This window comes from Microcebus murinus, chromosome 26 (assembly GCF_040939455.1).
Source record: "Microcebus murinus isolate Inina chromosome 26, M.murinus_Inina_mat1.0, whole genome shotgun sequence".
NCBI lineage: Eukaryota > Metazoa > Chordata > Mammalia > Primates > Cheirogaleidae > Microcebus > Microcebus murinus.
Window position 1 is genome coordinate 1,670,246 of NC_134129.1, and position 12,487 is coordinate 1,682,732.

Below are 12,487 nucleotides of genomic sequence, written 5' to 3' on the forward strand. Positions count from 1 at the left end.
CCGCCCGCCTCGGCCTCCCAAGAGCTAGGATTACAGGCGTGAGCCACAGCGCCCGGCCCAAATCTTGGATTTCTTTACTAGCCAGAAGAAACAACTCTTGACAGTGTCCTTTTATATTATCAGAAATTATGCCTAAAAGCATCATGCATATGTAAATGCAATCTTTTACCTTCAATATCATCTGAAAAGGTAGACAAAAATAAGTAAATAAAAAGTGGGTGATAAAGAAAACAGCTTTTATGTAGTAGTATACAAAATAAAACAGGAGCGTAAAAACGTCAAACAAGCAACATAATTTCCTGGAAGAATATTCATGTTAGTCAAAGCTGATATATCCTAAAAGAGATATAACATATACTATGATTTAGGACTATGGCACAGATTTATTATTAAAGGGTTATAGAGTTCATTATGTCAGCTAAGGGATTACCTTTGATGAAATAGCAAAGGGACAGTATCAATAACAAAACTAAAGGACACATTTCTCAGTATCTAGATTTTTAAAAAACCGATTCTTCCAGGATGAGTAAATTTTCAGAAGAAAAAGTCCTTGAAAAAGTGATTCTACCACTGCTTATCCAAAGAATTGTTTATCGTATTTTATCCAAAGGATCATTTTGGGATACTTAATTAAAAATAAAGAGGCTAGGGCCGGGCGTGGTGGCTCACGCCTGTAATCCTAGCACTCTGGGAGGCCGAGGTGGGCGGATTGCTCAAGATCAGGAGTTCGAAACCAGCCTGAGCAAGAGCGAGACCCCGTCTCTACTATAAATAGAAAGAAATTAATTGGCCAACACACACACACATATATATATATATATATATATACACAAAAAAAAAATTAGCCGGGCATGATGGCTCAAGCCTGTAGTCCCAGCTACTTGGGAGGCTGAGGCAGCAGGATTGCTTGAGCCCAGGAGATTGAGGTTGCTGTGAGCTAGGCTGACGCCATGGCACTCACTCTAGCCAGGGCAACAAAGCGAGACTCTGTCTCCAAAAAAAAATAAATAAATAAATAAAGAGGCTAAATACACAAAGAAAAACAAAAAAGTGGGCTTTAAACACGATTATATTCTAAGTTTATAATAAAGGAAACCACTTAATTAAAAAATATCATTGTTAGACATTTTTTAAGAACAGAAAAATCATCCCCAGAAAACTGACTAGAAAAAGACCTAAATTTCTAATCTGAAACAACTAAGAGAAAAAGAAAAAAGAAGAGAACACAAAAGAAAAGAAAAAATTTTTTTCAGTGTGTTTGAACAAATGTGTTACATCTAATTTTCTTGTCTTATAAAGAATTAGAAAAAATAAGCATCTTTTCCTTCAAAGTGTGTTGTATTTATTGTATCTAAGTGTCATGTGACTGGTAACCTCTTTTTCCATGGGTACCAAATGATGTTCACTAAATATTTTTCATTGCTGAGAAATTAATAAAGTTAAGCTATAGGCTAGATATTATAGGGAAATAAATATGTAAGTAAAAGGATATTTAAGTCTAAGAAATTGTGACTATTCAACACAACCTAGTTTCAAATGTTCCCATTACTAGTATTCTGTGAAGTTTAATATCTACGTAAATTCCTGCTCCTTTATTTTAATAAATTATGTGCAAGGTCAACATACATCTACATTTCTTTATGATTAATCTACTTAGAATTTTGAAAGATCATATAATTTCAGTCTACATTAGATACATAAAATGCATGAATACATTCATTCACCTTCTGACTTTATAGAATAGCGGAAAACCCACTATATCCCACTGCAGCAGGCAACGTGATATGAAGAATGCACTTTTCAACAGCACTGTGAGATGTTACTCACTGCATATGTTTCGCAATATATAGGACAAAATGTACACAGACTTCCAATCAAGAATTTCACATAGTGACAATAAAATAAATTAAATGACAGGCTACCTACCTCATTTTAAGTACGTAAGTATTTTGAAACAAAAAATAAAAAGGAAGATGTACCAAAGACATGTGTGGTTTTCAAACTGATTCACATTGCTGTACACCAAGCGGACTTAATGTCAAGGAAAAGTACTTTCTAAATTGAATAATTGAAACTTTTCTAGAACTAAACTTGTCTTTTAGAAAAAATCTTATAAATTTGTGAAATAAATTCAACTTCAAAAGCAGCAAAATTAGTGTAACCCACTTAATTTTATGTACAGAAAAGACAGTAAAAATAACTCAGAACTTACCTACTTCTTCTTCTTCATCATTAGATATTATATTATATAGTGTGTCCAAAGCATAACCTATTATTTCAGAATCCGAACTGGAAAAAAGAAATTATTATACTTTTACACTGCTAGTTAGAGTGTAAACTGTTATGACTATTTTTAGATAGTTATTTAACAGGACCACATGAGACATAAATTCCACTTCTAAAACCTATTCTAAGAAAACATCAGATTGCAAACTATAAAAAATGTGTAGAGGTTTATTATAATTGTGAAAAATTAGAAATAGACTAAATGTTCAATAATAAAAGAAAACATTATGGCAAATCCATACATATAATGCAGTAGTGAAAAAAATGCTTTTTGGTTTTGCTTTTCATTTTGAGACAGAGTCTCACTCTGTCGCCCAGGCTAGAGTGCAGTGCTGTCATCATAGCTCACTGCAACCCAAAAGCCCTGGGTTCAAGAGATCCTCTGGCCTCAGCCTCCTGAGTAGCTGGGCCTACCATGCCCAGCTAATTTTTCTATTTTTTGTAGAGAAAGGGTCTCACTCTTGCTCAGGCTGGTCTCAAACTCCTGGCCTCAAGCATTCCTTCTGTCTCGGCCTCCCAGAGTGCTAGGATTACAGGTATAAGCCACTATGCCCGGCAAAAAGAATGTCTTTTTAAAGAACATTTAATGACTTGGTAATTGAAAAAAAACTCTTGATAGGATGTCAAGTGGAAAAAGACTGAATACAAAAATTTATGTACAGAGTGATCCCATTTAGTAAAATATATATGTATATACGTCTGTGTCTATATATATATTTTAAAACATTATAAGTTTATAAAAAATAAACCCAACTTTAAAACCAGCAAAACTAGCACAACTCAGTTAATTTTATGTGTAGATGTTCACATATATTTTGTATATATAGATGTATACACACACAAACATAACAGGGTTATTTCCAGTTGGACTACTAGTTTTTTTCCCTTCTCTACACATTATTTTCTTTAAAAAAATCCTATGATAAACATATACTATTTATAAAATCAAGAAGTATAAGATTTTGTAGTTGTTCACAGACAAAATTTGAAATCATATGAAATGATGATAGCATTTAGAGGGGAAAGCAAGAGTGAGATACAGGTTTCAAAGATTAGTGAATATGAAAAAGTCATTAGGACTAATAAATATAAATAAACATGTGGTATCAAAGGGGATTACAACCAGAGGACATAAATATCAAATAAAGTAGATTTTTAAAAAAATTATTTACTGGTTTTTTTTTTTGGAGAAATTTTGAGGAGCATCTTTTAAGAGACTATTGAGAAACTAGTAGTAAAAAAGAACTTCTAGGCCAGGCGCGGTGGCTCACGCTTGTAATCCTAGCACTCTGGGAGGCCGAGGCGGGTGGATTGCTCAAGGTCAGGAGTTCGAAACCAGCCTGAGTGAGACCCTGTCTCTACTATAAAAAAATAGGAAGAAATTAATTGGCCAACTAATATATATATATTAGCCGGGCATGGTGGTGCGTGCCTGTAGTCCCAGCTACTCAGGAGGCTGAGGCAGGAGGATCGTTTGAGCCCAGGAGTTTGAGGTTGCTGTGAGCTAGGCTGACGCCACGGCACTCACTCTAGCCTAGGCAAGAAAGCGAGACTCTGTCTCAAAAAAAAAAAAAAAAAAAAAAAGAACTTCTACACGATTAAAGGCATCTATGAAAACCCTACAAACAAACATCGTATGTAATGGTGAAAGACTGAATGCTTTCCCCCTAAGATAAAGAATAAGACAGTGATGCCCCCTCCTCTCACCACCTTTATCCAACATTGACCTGGAGGTTCTAGCTAGAAAAATATGCAAGAAAATGGAATATTAAATAAAAGGTACAGAGTTTGGAAAGGTAGAAGTAAAACCATACCTATTCACAGATGACATAATCTTGTATATAGAAAATCTTAAGGAATTCATTTAAATTAGAACTAGTAAAAAAAACCTATTAGAACTAGTAAAGACAGTTGCCACATCATGAGGATACTCAAGCAGCCCTTTAAAGAGAGTAACATGGGAAAGAATTGAGGCCTCTTGCCAGGAGCAATGTGAGTGAGCCATCTTGGAATCAGACCCCTCAGCCCCCCCCCAGTCAAACCTTTGTATAACTGCAGACCTGGCTGATGTCCTGACTGCAACTTCAGAAGGCCCTAAGCCCACCTAGCTAAGCCACTCCCCAATTCCTGGTCCCTGATCCACTGAGATAACAAATATTTCTTATTTTGATTCACTAACTTTTGAAGTAAGTTGTTACACAGCAAAAGATAACTAAAACAGAGACTATGAAAGTGGTTTAAATGATTGATACAGAGAGCCAGAACTAAAGTCAATAAAGGAAATGGAGAGAAAATCATGGATTCCAGCTGTGTTTTGGTCTGTGAAGGAACAATGGGTTAAGAAGGATGAGTTCAACAAGAATCCTCCAGTTTCTGGCTTAAATGTAAAGGTGCTACTGACTGGGATGAACTCAGGGCAACAAGTAGGTGAAAGAGGCAGCAAGGAGATAGGAGCAGGAGGACCAGAGATAACATAGCTTTTGAACAATCTGAATTTAAGATATCTATGAGAGATCCTGACGTGGTAGAAATGTCTGATGAACAGCTAAACCTTGTAAGACATCCCACTAGAGGTAAGATTTGAAAGCTATCCATGCATAGTTATTATAACCAAAGACAGAGATAAAATCTTTTAAAGAGTTAAAAATAGGCTGAATGGTTTCTCTCTTAAGACATGATTAGATTTAACATTATTAGATTTAACATTAATGTTAGATTTAACATTATCACTCTTATTAGTGCAGTTTATTTTCCCTAAAAAAGCAAGTCTGGATAACTGATATACCATAATATGTTATATATATGTTAATATAATATGTTGTATATTATATTATACTAAAATATAGTATATGTAAGTGAATATCCAAATATCCATTTGCCCAATTGAAACTCAAAATCTCAAGTCTTTTTTTTTTTTTTTTTTTGAGACAGAGTCTCGCTTTCTTGCCTAGGCTAGAGTGAGTGCCGTGGCGTCAGCCTAGCTCACAGCAACCTCAAACTCCTGGGCTCAAGTGATCCTCCTGCCTCAGCCTCCCGAGTAGCTGGGACTACAGGCACAAGCCACCATGCCCGGCTGATTTTTATATATATATATATTAGTTGGCCAATTAATTTCTTTCTATTTTTATGGTAGAGACGGGGTCTCGCTCAGGTTGGTTTTGAACTCCTGACCTTGAGCAATCCGCCCGCCTCGGCCTCCCAGAGTGCTAGGATTACAGGCGTGAGCCACCGCGCCCGGCCAAAATCTCAAGTCTTTAATCAGAACTTACTTCATCTCATTTTTATATGTCTGTCCTAATGCTCAAAACAGTGGCTTGCATCTAGTGTCCAATAAATATTTATGGAAATGACAACTCAAAGTAAAACTTAATAGCTTAAATATGTTAATAACTTCTGGAATAGTGATGCTGACTCTAAAACAAATTAATTAAAAGTTCAAGAAAAATTAGTGAGAAAAATCATTAAACAGAGACTTACCGATCCGTTTGTAAAACATGGATAAGATGTTCCATAGCTTGGATACCTACTTCCAAGCGGTATTTCTGCACATAAAAAGGGAAAATGTGATTAAAGCAACTAACATCTAATTTAAGAAACCTAATAATTTATAAAGTGTTACAAACCTTAGATAATGATTTGAGAGCACGCACAGCATTTCTTCGATCATCCAATAAAGTAGATGAAGCTACTCTGTCACAAAGCTTTTGAATCTGCCATGGAAAAATAAAATAGCATTAAAAGAATAAAAAGAAAAAAGAAACCATGAAGTTTTTATCCCCTAAATTTATACCATCTAATTTTGAAAAAAAAAAAATCAGCAAATGGGACACTGTAGAAACAGTCTCTCACAAATCTAAATATCTATTTAGGTAGTACTATTATCTCATTATACAGATCAAACAGAATATAATTATTCCACTCTTTTAAAGAAACTCATTTGTATAATTATACATATTGGTAAATACAAAGAAAACACTCTGGAAGAACGCACATTAAACTTTATTACAGATTACTCCTGGTGATTGTGAAAGAGAAGGAAGCAATTTTAGATTATATACTGATTTGGATTATTTACAATAAGCATGTTTTTACTATTGCTTCAATAACTAAAGAGAAAAAAAAAATTAAAGGAATTTCCAGAATATATTAGACCTTGCTTTTCTTCTATTACCTGCTCTAAAATGATTACCTGATTGACTTATCATTCATCTGCTCTATGAATACAACTGATTCTCATTATTTGTAGTAGTTATGTTCTATAAAGCCACCACAAACACTGAATTAGCAAATATTAAACCACCACTCCTAAGGGAAATTCCAGGTTAGTTTCCTGAGAGCCTCTGATCACATTTTCATCAGATGATCAATACAAAACCTTGTTTTATGTGTATTTCTGTTAACGACATCTTATTTAATACATATAGTTGATTATTAATATTGAACTCATGGCCAACAGCACTATAACTCATGTCTGAATGAAGCTTCCTCTGTAGAGAACATTACGGCCTTCTCGTGCTTAGAAACAGCACTACATTTGTGGGCCATTTTTAATAGGGAAATCCCCAACAAAAAAATACAAAAATGAAAAAAAACCCCACTAAACAGACTGTGAAAACCCACTAAATAGACTTGTTTACAGTATGAGAGTGGAAACAAGAAGGCAGAGCATCACCTTGTTTGACCTCAGTTGGGATGTGTGCATTGGGTGAGCCAATGCACTTTGCATTCATCAATAACCATTACAAAGTGCTGCAAGTACTGACTGGGGGATTACAAATACAGTTTAGTGAGTAGGTAAATTTGCAGATAAGAAATTGACAAATAATGAGGATAGACTGTACCTTAAATACAATCTAAGTCAGTTTCATCATCTGCAAAATGGAAGGATAAACTAGGTGAACTCTAAGGTTACTTAACACTCAAAATTTAGAACACTTTAATGATACTCAATGTTACCTAATAAGTAATAAAATATAATATTTACTATTTAAAAAACCTATTTGGGGCCAGGCACAGTAGCTCACACCTGTAATCCTAGCACTCTGATAGGCTCGAGGTCAGCAGTTCGAAACCAGCCTAAGCAAGAGCGAGACCCAGTCTCTACTATAAAATTAGAAAGAAATTAATTGGCCAACTAATATATATAGAAAAAATTAGCTGGGCATGGTGGTGCATGCCTGTAGTCCCAGTTACTTGGGAGGCTGAGGCAGCAGGATTGCTTGAGCCCAGGAGTTTGAGGTTGCTGTGAGCTAGGCTGACGCCACGGCACTCACTCTAGCCTGGACAACAAAGCAAGACTCTGTCACAAAAAAAAAAAAAAAAAAAAAGTCATTTAATCTTCACAAAACCCTGTTATATATACTATTACTATCTATTCACATTTTAGAGATGAGGAAACAGGCACAGTGGATAAGTAACTTGTACATGTTTATAAAACTAAGTGGTGGCTGGATGCAGTGGCTTACAACTATAATCCTAGCACTCTGGGAGACTGAGGCAGGCGGATTGCTCGAGGTCAGGAGTTTGAGACCAGCCTGAGCAAGAGCAAGACCCACTCTCTACCAAAAAATAGAAAGAAATTAATTGGCTAACTAATATATATAGAAAAAATTAGCCGGGCATGGTGGCGCATGCTTGTAGTCCCAGCTACTCGGGAGGCTGAGGCAGGAGGATTGCTTGAGCCCAGGAGTTAGAGGTTGCTGTGAGCGAGGCTGATGCCACCGGCACTCTAGCCCAGGCAACAGAGTAAGACTCTGTCTCAAAAAAACACACAAAAAACAACTAAGTGGTGAGATGGGATTCAAAGCTAAGCAGTTCGAGTGCTTGCCTACCACATGAAACTGGCTATGGCAGCCCACATTTCAGGAGGTGACAACCGGCTGGGGTTGAGCATTAGCCACATCCTCAAGGAAGGATAAGCAGACTCCAGTTCCACCTTGGACCTCTGCTCTCTTCTCTGACCATACCTGCTTCACTGATTCTACCCAACTGGAATTGAATTTGTGACCCTTGTATTGAATAACAGGACACTATACATTAACAAAAAAACAGTTCTCAAGAGAAAAGAAATATATTTGAGTAAAATTTGACCCAGAGTTAGTTTTATTTAGAAGGACCAGAAAGGGTTGATAATAGAAAAAAATTTAAGAAATAGAAGTTCTTCAACTAATTCACATTACATCAACTAGGTATTAGGTACCCTGAGAGACACAATGATGAATATGACATGGATTCTGTTATCAAAAACCTTTACAGTCTACTAGAAAAGAGTACAGTGTAATTAACAAAAGTAACTACAAATCTGGTATTTTTAATAGTTTAATAGTTTTAATTAATAAAATGCTCTATCTGTTTTAACATGGAAAGATCTCCAAAACACATCAAGGAAAAAGGTAAGCTATAAACACTATAAACAGTGTATCACTTATTTTAAAAAGAATATGTTCATACAAATATATAATTCTATATTACATGGAGGCATGATTCTACATAAAGGTCCAGCAGGATTTATACCAAATGAATAGTAGTTATCTCTGGAAAGAGAACTGAAATCAGAGATGGGCGATTAAGGAGGATTTAAAATTTACTAGTATTGTTTGCCATTTTATATAATAAAAAGATGAAAAACCCAATTAATAAAATATGTATAACACCATGCAGCTCACACAATAACCATGTATCAGTACTCTTCTTTGTTTTCAGCAATTGCCAGGAATTCACAATTCCACCTACCAAGTGAAACGTGAAAAGGACGAATAATTCCACTGACAACTGGTAAATCGGGCATAATTAGAATTATAATAACTTGTCAATTAACAAAATTTCTCTTGCTATCCAATAGTGCCAAAAAAGAAGCAACAGGAATACAAAAGTGACTAGGAAAGAAAAAATTGAGATGAGGAATGTGAAAATGAAAAATTACCAAAAGGGATAAAAAAAGAAGACAGCATAGAATTAGGATGGTGAAGGTACACTTAAAACTTCAAGGACACTAGCATTAATATAGTCTGTAGTATTTTCTTACAATTCCTAATAAAAGTACTTTTTTCTCTTTTTTGAGTATTCAGTAACTACTTAACTGACTTGCAAAATGAAGTACAGGAATGCAATTAAAACTCTAACCATTCAATCATTTATTCAATAAATATCTAATTCTAACTTAATTTTATGATATAATTTTGCCCTTGCCTTCACGAAGCTTAAAACATAGTTGTACTTTCCTAAAACAGAACTTCCCTAACCATGACTATTTACTGTAGGACTAAAAAACAATTCATGCTTATAGTTAATTCATTAATAATGTTCTAATAGAATAAAAAAATAATTACTATTTTAGAATACAAAAAAAGAACCAGAAATTTAATTTGTTTTAAATGGAACCCTCTAACTGAAAAGCCTTCCTAAAAAAAGCAAAAGTTGGGCCGGGTGCGGTGGCTCACACCTGTCATCCTAGCACTTTGGGAAGCCAAGGTGGGAGGATTGCTCAAGGCTAGTTTGAAACTAGCCTGAGCAAGAGTGAGACCCCGTCTCTACTAAAAAATAGAAAGAAGTTAATTGAGCTACTAAAAATATATAGAAAAAATTAGCCGGGCATGGTGGCACATGCCGGCAGTCCCAAGCTACTTGGGAGACTGAGGCAGAAGGATCACTTGAGCCCAGGAGTTTGAGGTTGCTGTGAGCTAAGCCGACGCCATGGCACTCACTCTAGCCTGGGAAACAAAGTGAGACTCTGTCTCAAAAAAAAAGCAAAAGTTGATCTTATCTTCAGATGACCTAAATTATAATAATCTAAAAAAAGATGTGAGAACACTACAAAGTCAAACACAAGTCTCTTTGCAGACAAATCCAATAAATCCAATACAATCCATTTCCATTAGAATTACCTAGAAGTCAGCCAAGGTAAACAGACTGCTTCACTTATTCTCCATAATTTCTCCAAGAAATGAACTATGTTTTTCAAAAGAACGTCCTTTTAAGCAAGAAAATCTACCAAATACTCTACCATAAATGTTAGCATCTCGAAATCTAACACTATACAAGTTTTCAAATAAAAGGTGAATAACTTTGTGAATACACAAACAAAATTTATGGCATTTCCTGCCTGAGGTATAAAAATAATAAGCATAAATTTTCTGTATCTACTATAGACAAAAAGCAGAATGCAAAGTGGTATAAATAATAAAAGGTAAACACACAAAAAAAGAGAAACAGTACTTCTGTCAACAAATTTATAATAAATTCTTATAGCCTCTCCTAAAAGATAATAAGATTCAAGAGTGATTACAATTACTTCTCAAACCATACAACATCAGGATTTATATGACCTGCAGGACAATTTTTCCCTAAGTATGTTTTTCAAAATTCTAGACCCACAAAGTTTCCTGGAGGGAAAAAAAGGATCTGGTCAAATAAATTTGGCAAACACAGCTTACTTTGTATCTCCATTTTAAAAATATAACACAGTGCCTGCTTATCAAATCTTGTATAAACATTAGAGGTTTCTGTTTTGTTTTTTTATTTTCTTTTTACTGATTATAAGTGTGTATTTTGCTTTGTTTTTTATCATTACACATCACACTTCTCTGTTGACAAAATTCTTTTTTCAAGGATATCTATTCAAATTTTTTGGATCAGACCTTGGTAATGCTAGGATCATTAAATTTTCATTAAATTGAAAAATCATTTCAATTTAAAATTGAAATGATTCCAGTTCTTATAAATCACCCTAAATAATCTACATAATTAACTTTCAAAAATGCCATGTAGTATTGAACAGACACTACCTCAAAAGAGTACAAAAAGGCATCTTTGCTTGGATATGGAAGTGATCAAAACAAATTATTATGGTTTTCTCTGACACTGTTATTGCAGGACAGGCCAATGAGAAAACACATTCCAGTTATGACATTGACCTGGTTATTAATGTAGAATATAAAACATCAACCCAAATTGGAGTTTTGGCCTACACCTTTATAGTAACATGGTATAAAATGTGCTTGACCAAACCAAAACTATGTCTAAATTTAAACCCACACTCCTTAATGATTATTATTAAAAGAAAGTATAGCTGTGTCTGTACTTGTTAGCCCTTTTGCTTTCTCAGCTAGCTGATCAAAGTATGATCTAAAAAGATACATCATAACAGTGTAGTAGTTCTGTATACTTTTTTTGGACTTTAGCAACCTTCATGCCTCAGGATCCAACTTGAGAACAGAAAACATCCCTATGATTTATTATCAAATGTTGTTAACACTTCTTTTGGCATTTTCAAGAAACTAGCTTTAAAAAAGGTACTAGTTGGAAGGTAGATGTACAGCTAAGCGCATGTGAGCATACAATAGCATGAGTAGTCCCTGGTGGTCTAGAAAAAAACCCCACAAAAAACAAAAGCATGAATGGGATTTTTGCTATAATAGTGTTTATAGTATTTGCACCAAGCAAATTATGTCAAGCCTAAGGAGGTGTTAATCATCAGAAATCAGTGTCTTTCTCTATTTTAAATAAAAAAGAGAAGTCAAATTTTAAAGCACATGACTCTAAGTTTAATATGGATGAAATTCTGAATTTAAAATATCGAGTACTTTATAGAATTGACTATTCTATGATACAGACAGATATTTACTACTTGACTGATTCTGAAGAACATCTTAATACCAGTCCAAAGTTACTCTAAGAGTGTGAAAAGCTAGGTATTGTACAATCAATATTACTCTCACACTTTATTTATTTTTTTTTTTTTACTCTCACACTTTAGAAGATAGTTAAGTTCAATAAGAAAAAGCAAAAAAGCAGTCAAAGCATTTAATAAATCTGAAAAAAATCCCTTAAGAAAAAGTTTGACACAATTGACTTCAATCATTTGAGAACTTTGACTCCTAGTCTTTGTTTTAGGCCGGGCGGGTGGCTCACGCCTGTAATCCTAGCTCTCTGGGAGGCTAGGACGCCAGGGCACTCACTCTAGCCTGGGCAACAAAGTGAGACTGTCTCAAAAAAAAAAAAAAAAAAAAAAGTATTGTTTCAATCCTAATAATTTGTTAGGTTGCTATGATTTCAGATCTGTGATTTCTTTCAAATAAAACTATATTAATTCATTTTAGAAGTATTTATCGAGGCCAAGCGCAGTAGCTCATGCCTGTAATCCTAGCTCTCTGGGAGGCCAAGGCAGGTGGATCACTCAAGGTCAGGAGTTTGAAACCAGCCT

The 12,487-nt window shown here is 34.7% G+C and overlaps 1 protein-coding gene across 2 annotated transcripts in view; it reads right to left on the reverse strand.

Annotated features, from left to right (window-relative positions):
• USO1 (USO1 vesicle transport factor) overlaps positions 1-12,487 on the reverse strand; it is a 63,111-nt gene that overhangs the window by 46,971 nt on the left and 3,653 nt on the right. For both annotated transcript variants that reach the window (XM_020284250.2, XM_012744544.3), the window contains exons 2-4: positions 5,910-5,996; positions 5,764-5,828; positions 2,213-2,289 (exon numbers count right to left, since the gene is read on the reverse strand). In XM_020284250.2, the coding sequence (XP_020139839.1) occupies positions 2,213-2,289; positions 5,764-5,828; positions 5,910-5,996 (229 nt within the window). The remainder of the gene's footprint in view (positions 1-2,212; positions 2,290-5,763; positions 5,829-5,909; positions 5,997-12,487) is intronic.